This window comes from Monodon monoceros, unplaced genomic scaffold (genome assembly GCF_005190385.1).
Source record: "Monodon monoceros isolate NGI ecotype Baffin Bay Population unplaced genomic scaffold, NGI_Narwhal_1 Super_Scaffold_21, whole genome shotgun sequence".
NCBI lineage: Eukaryota > Metazoa > Chordata > Mammalia > Artiodactyla > Monodontidae > Monodon > Monodon monoceros.
In genome coordinates this window covers 148759835-148769880 of record NW_021703778.1, presented here as the reverse complement: position 1 = coordinate 148769880, position 10046 = coordinate 148759835, and the positions used below count along the sequence as shown (strand labels likewise).

At 54.4% G+C, this 10046-nt stretch overlaps 1 protein-coding gene across 1 annotated transcript in view; it reads left to right on the top strand.

Annotated features, from left to right (window-relative positions):
• ZDHHC22 (zinc finger DHHC-type containing 22) overlaps positions 1-7175 on the top strand; it is an 8989-nt gene extending 1814 nt beyond the window's left edge. The window contains exons 2-3 of the mRNA XM_029236150.1: positions 444-983; positions 6540-7175. Of these exons, the coding sequence (XP_029091983.1) occupies positions 458-983; positions 6540-6805 (792 nt within the window). The 5' untranslated portion in view covers positions 444-457 and the 3' untranslated portion in view covers positions 6806-7175. The remainder of the gene's footprint in view (positions 1-443; positions 984-6539) is intronic.
• The last annotated feature ends 2871 nt before the right edge of the window (positions 7176-10046 follow it).

Sequence of the window (10046 nt, the reverse complement as noted above, 5' to 3'; positions counted from 1 at the left end):
GCCCGAGGCCGCGGCAGTGAGAGGCCCGCGTACGCGGCTGGGCCCGAGGCCGCGGCAGTGAGAGGCACGCGTACCGCCAAAAAAAAGGAAAAAGAAAAGAAAAAAGCAGAGCCCTAGGCAGCCCCCCCCTCGCCCGCCGCTCCTCCACCCCCAGCCACCTCCTACGGACTGAGAACAAGTCCCCACCTCGTCCTCCTTGTACCTGACCCCCGGGCCGTCAAGGCGCCGAGGTGCCTCAAAAACGGAGGAGGTGGGCACCAGAAGGTAGGGCTTGGCTCCCAGAGGCTGTCACGATCTCGGGGTCTCACGCCTGCTTGGTCACAGGTTAGGGAACCGAGGGACATGGATTTGCGTGGAGCAGGACGGACAGATAGCGCTGGGGAGAGCCCTAGGGAGCCCTCCGGACGCTGCAGTGAGTCTTCCTCTCCCCTTGAGCCCCTTAGGAATGTAATCGAGGATGCTGGCCCTGAGGCTGCTCAACGTGGTGGCCCCCGCCTACTTCCTGTGCATCTCCCTGGTGACCTTCGTGCTGCAGCTCTTCCTCTTCCTGCCTAGTATGCGTGAGGACCCCTCTGCCGCCCGGTTCTTCTCACCTGCGCTGCTCCACGGGGCATTCTTCCTGTTCCTCTCAACCAACGCCCTGGGTAATTACGTCCTGGTCATCCAGAACTCCCCAGACGACCTGGACGCCTGCCAGGGGACCGCAGCCAGGAGGGCCCTGTGCCCTCCGCCCAGCGCCCACTTCTGCCGAGTGTGCGCCAGAGTCACCCTGAGGCACGACCATCACTGTTTTTTCACCGGCAACTGCATCGGGAGCAGGAACATGCGCAACTTCATCCTGTTCTGCCTCTACACCTCCCTGGCCTGCCTCTACTCCATGGTGGCCGGCGTGGCCTACATCTCCGCAGTCCTTTCCATCTCCTTCGCCCACCCCCTGGCCTTCCTCACGCTCCTTCCCACCTCCATCAGCCAGTTCTTCTCTGGTGAGTGGGCCTTGGCAGGCAGGTTGGGCCCTATGCAAAGACCTTCTACCTCAACCCCAAGTTTGCCAGGTTTAGCAAATACAGGATGCCCAATTAAATTGTAATTTCAGATAAACAATGCATAACTATTTAATATAAGTATTTCCTGAATATTGCAGCGGACATACTTACACTAAAGTTTTTTAGTTATCTGTTTGAAATTCAGACTAACTGGGCAGGGCTTCCCTGGTGGCGCAGTGGTTGAGGGTCTGCCTGCCGATGCAGGGGACACGGGTTCGTGTCCCGGTCCGGGAAGATCCCACATGCCGCGGAGCGGCTGGGCCCGTGAGCCTGTGCTCCGCAACGGGAGAGGCCACAACGGTGAGAGGCCCGCGTACCGCAAAAACAAAAACAAAAACAAAAAAAAAAACAGACTAACTGGGCATGCTGTATGTCAGCTGGCAACCTCCCTCCCCACATCCATCCTCATTCATCTTCTCCTCGGTGCTCGCCACTGTCCATTTGCTCATAGAATTGTGGCAAACCAGGCAATACACCTGCCCTGTGCCAGGAGGGGCTGATTGCTGGCCATCCCTCCGTGCAGCCTGCGAGGTACCCCCATGCTATGTCCTTCCTCTGCCTGGACCCCAATCCTGCTCACACCTTCCTCCGAGGACTTTGCCCTCCAAAGGTCTTGCTGATCAACCACAGTAAGGTTGACCAGGGTGCCTGGCCAGTCCCAGCAGAAGGCTAACCCTCGCCCTCCTACCCACTATATTTGACCCCCTCCAGGTTGTTCTCCAGTCTGCAGATGGCTCAGAGCAAGGAGCATCCTGGTTGGAGATGCAGCCATATTTAATGGCTCCATCTTCACACCACAGAGCCATGGGACTGGCGTGGGATCTGACCCTCCAGGAGGCTCTTACACTTGCAGGAGCCAGGCATGTAGACCTTCACACTGGGGCTCAGCTATGCCCCCTGGTGAGGACTGTGCTTTATATAGCATACCCCAAGGAGAGTGGGGTACCAGGCCCAGAGGGACCTGGTTCCTGGTGGCAGGAACCAGGCCTTGACACCGGTCAGGAAACACCCTACCTGGCCATGAAATTTGCCCCTACCTCATTTCCTTCACTCCACCTACCCCGGCCTTTGACTCTGACTGACTTGCCTCTTACAATTAGTAGCATGCACATATGGACACGTAGCTGTGCGTGTGTGATGTCATCTCCATTTCTCATGAAGAAACTGAGGCTCAGATGGGGTTAAATGGCTTCCCAGGATCTTACTACTTCTGAGCAGCAGCCTCTGGCCTGCCTCCCAGGTCTTTAGACAATGCACAGCAGCAGAGGGAATACAGCATGTTTCATACCCCATTGACCTTTCAGGGACAAAAAAGACAGAGTGCAGCTTCTTCCACTGAGAACCCCAAATTGTCTTGACATGCCTGGGCTGGACATTCATAAAATTCGGCCCCACTCTGGGGGAAGCCATCGTTTTGGTCTTTGCTGGGGCCTCAGCCCAGTCCTCTGCAGGTGTAAAACTTTGTGCCATTTGGCAGTGGGAACACAGAGGCCCTGGAAGAAGGACCCAGCTATGAGGGTTGCCTTGAGGGCTGGTGGTTGAGCTGGACGCAGAACTCAGAGCTCTCCGACCTTCTGGATCCTGGCGCCAGCATAGGAGGCTGCTGGGACTGAAATAGCCGGGACGAGGGAGGGAAAGTGGGCGGGCTAGGCGGTAGAGTGTGAGCACAGGCAGGTGGAGAGATGAGGAGAGCCAGAGAGGCTATTTACACTTTCTTTTCCAAGTAGTTTCATCACATAAAAATGGATGCTTCCAAAGAGAGGATCTTGAAATGGTTTGATTTAAGCTGGGCTTGAGGCCTGTCCATATGTGCTAGGTTTGGGTGGGAGACAGGAAAGTAAAGAAGAGGAACCTCTTGCTTTGATCTGATGGGGAACAGAGCCAGTCAGTGCCTATCCTGGGGCCCAGATCCCTATTCTAGCAGAAAAATGAGTCCCACTATCTTTTACCTCCTCACCAGACCCACTAGGAAAAGGAGGACAAGATTTCTTTTTCTTTTTATTATTTGGCTGCATTGGGTCTTAGCTGCGGCACGCAGGATCTTCATTGTCGCGTGCGGGATCTTTTGTTGCGGTTCATGGGCTCTTTGCTGCAGCACGCGAGCTTCTCTCTAGTTGTGGTGCTCGGGCTCCAGGGTGCGCGGGCTCCGTAGTGGCGGTGCGGGGGCTCTCTAGTTGTCCCGCGGGCCCTAGAGTGCACGGGCTTAGTTGCCCCATGGCATGTGGGATCTTAGTTCCCCGACCAGGGATTAAACCCACATCCCCTGCACTGGAAGGCAGATTCCTAACCACTGGACCACCAGGGAAGTCCCGAGGCCATGATTTCTAATCTCCAACTCTCCCATCTCACCCTCCTCCTTTGCTGGCCTTTCATCTTTCCCCTTGGCAGCCCTTCTCTCACCTGCCCTGACACACACCTCACCTGTTCAGCTTCTCCCTTCCTGTCCCTTCTCCCTCTCTTCTCAACCCAAATGGTTGAGGGCACTGCCCTCTCATCTGCTCCAGAGGCCAGGTGGACAGGAGGGTGTAAAAAGGGACAAGTCGTTTGCTAGATTGAGCTGTCCCCAACTGTGGTACTGCCCCTAAGGCAGATCTGCCACCAGAGCATGGGATGGCCATGTGTGGGCCCCGTGAGCCAGAAGTGTGTGTGGGGGGGTGTCTTCTGGTGGCTGTACCCACATGCCCTCCGTTGATGCCAGAGAGGAAGGAGACTGGCCAGTTAGATTTTAGAAGCTGTTCTTTCTTTTGGCTTCGTGGGACCAGTACAGGTTGTGTCACTTCTCTGAGCCTCATTCTTCTCATCTGGGAAATGGAGATGACACCATCTGACCTGTGTCATGGCATTTGGAAAAGTACGCCAGTGTGGTGGGTGCCAGAAAGTCCAGTAGAAGGGAAAAGGGGTTAATATTTGTTGAGCAAATATTATGTGCTAACCACTGTGCAGGTCTCATTTCATCCAATCCTCAGGACAAGTTTGTGAGGTAGGTATTATTATATCATTTTTAAAGACTCAGCAACCAAAGGCTTAACAAGGTTAAGTTGCTTTGAAAGCACACAGCTAGTATGAGTCCAACCCAAGCTTTGGACTCAGAGCTGCTAGCCTCCAGAGCCCACATTCTTCCCACAATACTGCCTCTCTGAAGTTGCTTCTTGATGAATGAGCCACTTTGGGAGGGAGAGAGCTTCTTATCCCAGGATGTATATTAAAGATGCTGGGTGATGATCTGTCAAAGGTGCTATAGGTGCTTGGTGGAAAGCCAGGGTGGAGTGATTGGATGGTGTGACCCTTCAGGCCCATTAGGAATATTCTGTGATTTTCTAAAAGAAGCAGAACTATTATTAAATAGTTCAGAGGAGCTGAGGCAGCCAGGCTAGGCAGCTTCAAACACTTTGAGAGAAAGCATGTCCCCAGATTAGCCTTTTGTAGCTGCTGCAAGGGGCCGGGGAAAGGCCACAAGGTCTTTTCTTCATGCCTTGATTTAGCGCCAGAAAAAAGAGACTGTGGAAAACAGCTTCCATCAGCCCAGGCTTGTCCCTGAGGCTGAGGTGCAAGGCAGGCTTGCGCTCGACAGCTCTGATGTTTGCACATCCCAGCTTGAACGCCATCTTTGCCTGTAGCATTCCTGCACCCCAGAGGGCACCATGGTTCCAGGATCCTTCATCCTGCACATGGCTGCCTGAGCTAACCTGTGCTGACAAGGAAGAAGTAGGTCAGAGGCATGGCACAGCCCAAGGTGAGCCCTGTACCGTTGCTGCCCCCTGCCCCCCGTGCAAGCCAGCTGGACTGAGTTTTCCGTCCCCTGGGCAGCAGGACTTTATTTGTCCCCAAGTTTGCAAAGAGAAACCTGCTATCAAAGCTCCTAGGGCTGAGGGCAAGAGGGGGATGCTAATGAGCAAACCTGAATCATATCCACATCCTCCTGGCCACTGAGTCCACCATTGCTCAGATTGGAAAAGTGTTTTTTTTAATTTATTTATTTGGTTGCACTGGGTCTTAGTTGCGACAGACGGGCTCCTTAGTTGAGGCTCACGGGCTGCTTAATTGTGGCATGCGAACTCTTAGTTGTGGCATGCATGTGGGATCTCGTTCCCTGACCAGGGATCGAACCTGGGCCCCCTGCATAGGGAGCGTGAAGTCTTAACCACTGTGCCACCAGGGAAGTCCCTGGAAAAGTTTTAAAAGCCCAGCCCTCAGGGGTCTGGGAATGGAAACGTGGGGAGATGAGAAGAGGTCCATGGGCACCACGGGAAGCTGGAGAAGGGAGGAATAGGGTTGAGATTTGCAGAGGTTGAATAGGTTGTAAGGTAGGGTCTCTGGCAGGTACCCGCATCTCACTGGAGGAAGTGATGGTGAGCTTGTCCTGCTGGAGAGAGGGGCTGAGGAGGGCTTTTGAGTTCTCTCCTGGGCCCACTTCCCTGGCTGCTGGGCAGGTCAAGGCTGCTAAAGTTGTAGCCCAGCCAGATCTCCAAGCCCTGGAAAGGAGAAGGAGAAAGCGTGATGGTCTTAAGAGTTAAGCTTGAGCCCCTTTTGGAGGTGGTCTCCTTATCTGTGAAGGATGCCCAGCAGGGAGTGCTGCGCTGAGTGTGAACCAGAATGCTGGCCACTGCGCACACAATTTCTCTGAATCGTGTAACCCTATGGAGTCATTGTTGTTATACCCATTTTACATTATGAGCAAACTGCAGCTCAGAGAAGTTAAGAAACTTGTGCAAGACCACAGAGCTGGGAGATTCAAACTTAGCACGGACCGGCCACCCCCACTCGGAGGAAGAGTGGGGCATCTCTTACTCAGGGATGTTTAAACCAGTCATGGAGAGTGCTGGTTTAGAGGGCTTTAGGGAAGGTCCAGCTCAAGGCAGGGACCTAGGCTGATGACCTTGGGGGCCTCTTCCAGCCTTAGCAAAGCTCTGACAGGATGGCTGTGGCTGAAAGTCCCAGTGGCCATACTGTCCTCTTTTTAACATTGATGACTGAATTATCCTCTGCACTGCCTTGAAGCTCGTGATTTATTCTTCTTGATGACTAGGCCCTGTTCTCCATCATGCTGTCACTTTCCCGAGTCCTCCCAGCCAGTGCTCACAGCTCCGAGGAGAAGGCACTGCAGTCTAGACAGCTGCCCAGGCACCAGCTCCCTCTCCAGGGTCCTCAGCTCACTCCTCTCTCCTCCTGAAAAACAACCCTTCTCCCTGTTTCTAGCCCCAAAAGAGAAGGCAGAGAGAGAGAGAGAGAGATGGTATCACTGACCCTGAGGAAATGCTAGCATCTAGGCACTGCCCATAGAAGCGTCTCCCACGTCCCCAGTTCTCCTCTCTCGCCTCAGGAGCCATCAGCAGTAAGAAGAAGTCAGGACAACCTGTTCCTCTCCCTCGCTGCCGAGCTGAGATGTAGCTTCAATCTCATTAATCTCCCTCCCTAGCGGAAAGCGCCTGCTTGGATGGCAGTTCGGGGCGTGGCCTGGGTGTAAAGCGATTCTGTTGTTTTCCCGCCCCCCTGCAGGCGCTGTCCTTGGTCCTGAAATGTTCGTCATCCTCATGCTCTACCTCTGGTTTGCCGTCGGCCTGGCCTGCGCTGGCTTCTGCTGCCGTCAGCTGCTGTTGGTCCTCCGGGGGCAGACCCGCCACCAGGTGCGGAAGGGGGTGGCAGTGAAGGCCCGGCCTTGGCGCAAGAACTTACAGGAGGTCTTCGGAAAGAGGTGGCTCCTGGGCCTACTGGTTCCCATGTTCAATGTTGGAAGTGAGAGCTCCAAGCAGCGGGACAAGTAGCAGGCACTCCCATCATTTCTCTGTGTGTGTGTGTTGACTCCTCGTGAACATAAGACCACAGCACCCTGTCTCCACCCATGGCCCACTACAACTTGGGGCTGGTAAGGCCCTAGCATCCACCCCTGGTCTGTAACATACAGAGAACAGCGTTGGCTGGTGGATCATGACAAGGAGGGAAAATGGCCACCGAGGCGTTGCTAGGTTCCCCATGAGCCAGCCTGGTGGCTGCTAACCGTTCAGAGCTTCTCTTTTGTTTCTTCTCCCTTGGGGTGCCTGCTTTTCCCCTCTGCCTGGTTCACCCACGCTCCACCAAGTCTCATGTCATCACTGCTATCTGCTAGAGCTTTTCCTCTCAGCCCCATGTCAGGAGTAGGGAGGGGATTCTTGCTGCTGGTATGAAGCTCCCCAGGACCTGGAGTCTGGCAAAAGGTTTAAAATTACCATGTGTGAGAGGCAGCCAAGTCAGCTCTGCCAGCTGCTAGTGAGGTTGGGAAAGGAGGGGTGTGTGTCCTCATCCCCTCTGTGGAATTGTGAACAATGGAAGGAAGAAAGAACTCAGCAGCTTGCTGCCCAGCCCTCAAGTTGCAAGGCCTTTCTCTGGGAGACAGCAGCCAATGGCCTGGGATTTCTAGCTGCTGTCCCCTGTCCACCCCGCCCCAGCTGGCTATCCAGTGCAATCCAGGACCTGGCTGGATGCTTCCTTTCCCTGGCACTCTTCCAGCCTCTGGGTCTTTGCTAGATGCTGGGAAGGCAAGGAAGAAGAGAGAAGGAAAGGGAGATACTGATAAATGAGAGTGGTATGTGATTGCACAACCATATAGAAGAGGGGGGCATGTGATCGTGTGTGTGTGTGTGTGTGTGTGTGTGTGAGAGAGAGAGAGAGAGAGAGAGAGAGAGAGAGAGAGAGAGAGAAGTGGTGAGGAATGTTGTTATGAAAATAGAGAAAGAATGGGAAGAGAGAGGGTCACACAGAGATTGGGCACTGGGATATTTGGGGACTGAGAATGAAAGGGGCAAATGGGTTCATTTCTGAAGGACATTCTAGCAGCTAAAGCTGTTCAGTGTTTGAATAGTTGCCTGGGAAGGTAATGAGTGCCTCACAACTGGAGGTATTCCGGAAGGGACTAGGCAGTCATCTGGCAGGCATGCTGTGGAAAGAATTTCTGCACAGGGTCAGGGAAAGGAAGATCCTTTCCCTCCCCAAGATGCCAGTGTCTTCTTCATGATTGCCAGGTCCAGAGGCAAGAGCTGCAGAGATACCTGTGAATTATTTGCTTTCGTGGAGGATGGGGCGGGCATGGAGTAGTCTGAAAATCATGATGCAAACTTTCAGGACCCTACCCGACCACCAGGGAGATGGGACTACTAGGTATTAATGCTAGTTGAGGGGGTTGGCCTTTGAGGACAGGGAGATGGGGTAGTGTCAGGGGCAGGTCGGGGCAGTGGTGGGGAGAGCAAAGCTGGAAAATCATGTTCAACTCTGAGGAGTGAGATCGGGAGAGTTGAGGCTCAGGAATGGGGAGACCGGAATATAGGGGTGCAATTGGGAGACCAGCCCTGACTAGCTCTGGATGAGGGCACTGCTCTGCATTCTGGGACCCAGAAGACCAGACTCCTGGGGCATATGAGGGAGTGGGGACAACACAAGCGCCCCCTCCTGACCGGGTCCCAAGGCCATTCTGCCATCCAGTCTGCTGGAGCCCACACTCTGCCATGTCCAGCTGGTGGCCACAGTGACCCCAACCGTTGCCACACGACACTGCACAGCACCTCGAGTTCTCGAGCAGAGCTTGGGAGGACTTTATCTTGGTTCTGCCTTCATGGCCCCTAGAGAACTAATGTAGTAATGGTGCCACCTGCTCATAGTTCTCCCTCTTCTATTATTCATTCATTCATCCTACATGTATTTACTGAGCACCAACTATGTGCCAAGTCTCCACCAGGCACTGGTATACAGTGGTGAACAGGATGAAATCCCTGCCACCAGGAGCATCCTGTTGCTGCCCCCATGTCCCCACCCCCTGCAAAATAGTCACTCTGCCATCTTGCTGGGCAGCAGGATAGGTCACTTGGAGGGGAAGGATGTGGCAGAGAGGGTTGAAGGGGAGCCCAGGCTTCCTGGATGGAGGGGTCATTGGGGCCGGGGGGGGGGCATCCTCACCCTCAGTTCTGACCATATTGAATCAGTGGGAGTGGAAGGCGAGAAGGGAAAGGGCCTGGCTCACTCCTGACCCCAAAGCTCAGGCTTGGAAGCCAGCCCTGCCCTGCTCAGTCTCCTGGAGGCTCAGCAGTGTGAGGGAGCAAAAGGGATATGTGCAGGGAGTCATCTCCTGGCTGACTGGTCAGTGGGGGTGACAGTGGGGAGGTTGCCAGGTGTAGGACTTGAGAAATATTTGTACACATGGCCCTATACTGTCGATGAAGAACATCAATAAAATATGTGGTTTTAAATTGGACTTGTTGTGATAGTTTTGGCACTGTGGTTGGTAGCAGGGCTGGCAAGGCTGGAGTACACCGACACGGTCATACTAGCTGCTAAAATATTTAAGGTAAGTATTAAAAATGCTTCCGTTCCAGTAGGTAAATAACCAGTGTCCAGACTCCCTGAGTAATCCGCCCCTGCTGCCCAGACACTGTTGCTCCTTCCCTGGGATCCCGGGCTCACCTCGAATCCAGCGATGAAAAGGGCAGCGCTTGGCAGCTGCGCAGGGCCCCCAGGATCCTGCTCCAGCCCTTCAGCCAGGGTCCACTGTGGGTGGTCAGGATTGTGCCATGTGGTTGGTAAAAGTGCGGGTATCAACCCTGGCTGGTAGCAGGTCTGCGTGCTGGGACCTGTGGACCCACAGGCACCAGGGATGGAATGTCCCACCTGGGAACTTGCCTCCGCCTCCCTCTCGCAATCCCCCTCTCCCACTCCTTCCCATCACAGTTGGGGAGTGAATGAAGAGGGGAGTCTGCCTGGTCCTCCATCTCAGCCAGAGCTGACCACCACCGAGGATCAGGCAGGGCCCCCTCCTCTTGGCACCTATAATACGGGGACACCTTGGCAGCTGGGAGGGTGTTGAGCCCTGCAGGGAGGGAGTGGTCCCTGAGCAGGGGAATGGGCATAGCCTCTGATGCATCCAAAGATGTGCAGGCCTGGACTGATGGAAGACACAGCTGCAAAGTGCTCATTCTACTTGGGCTGTTGAAGAACCTTCAGCCAAGGTCAGTGTTGTATATGGGTCGGCATTCCCTGAAC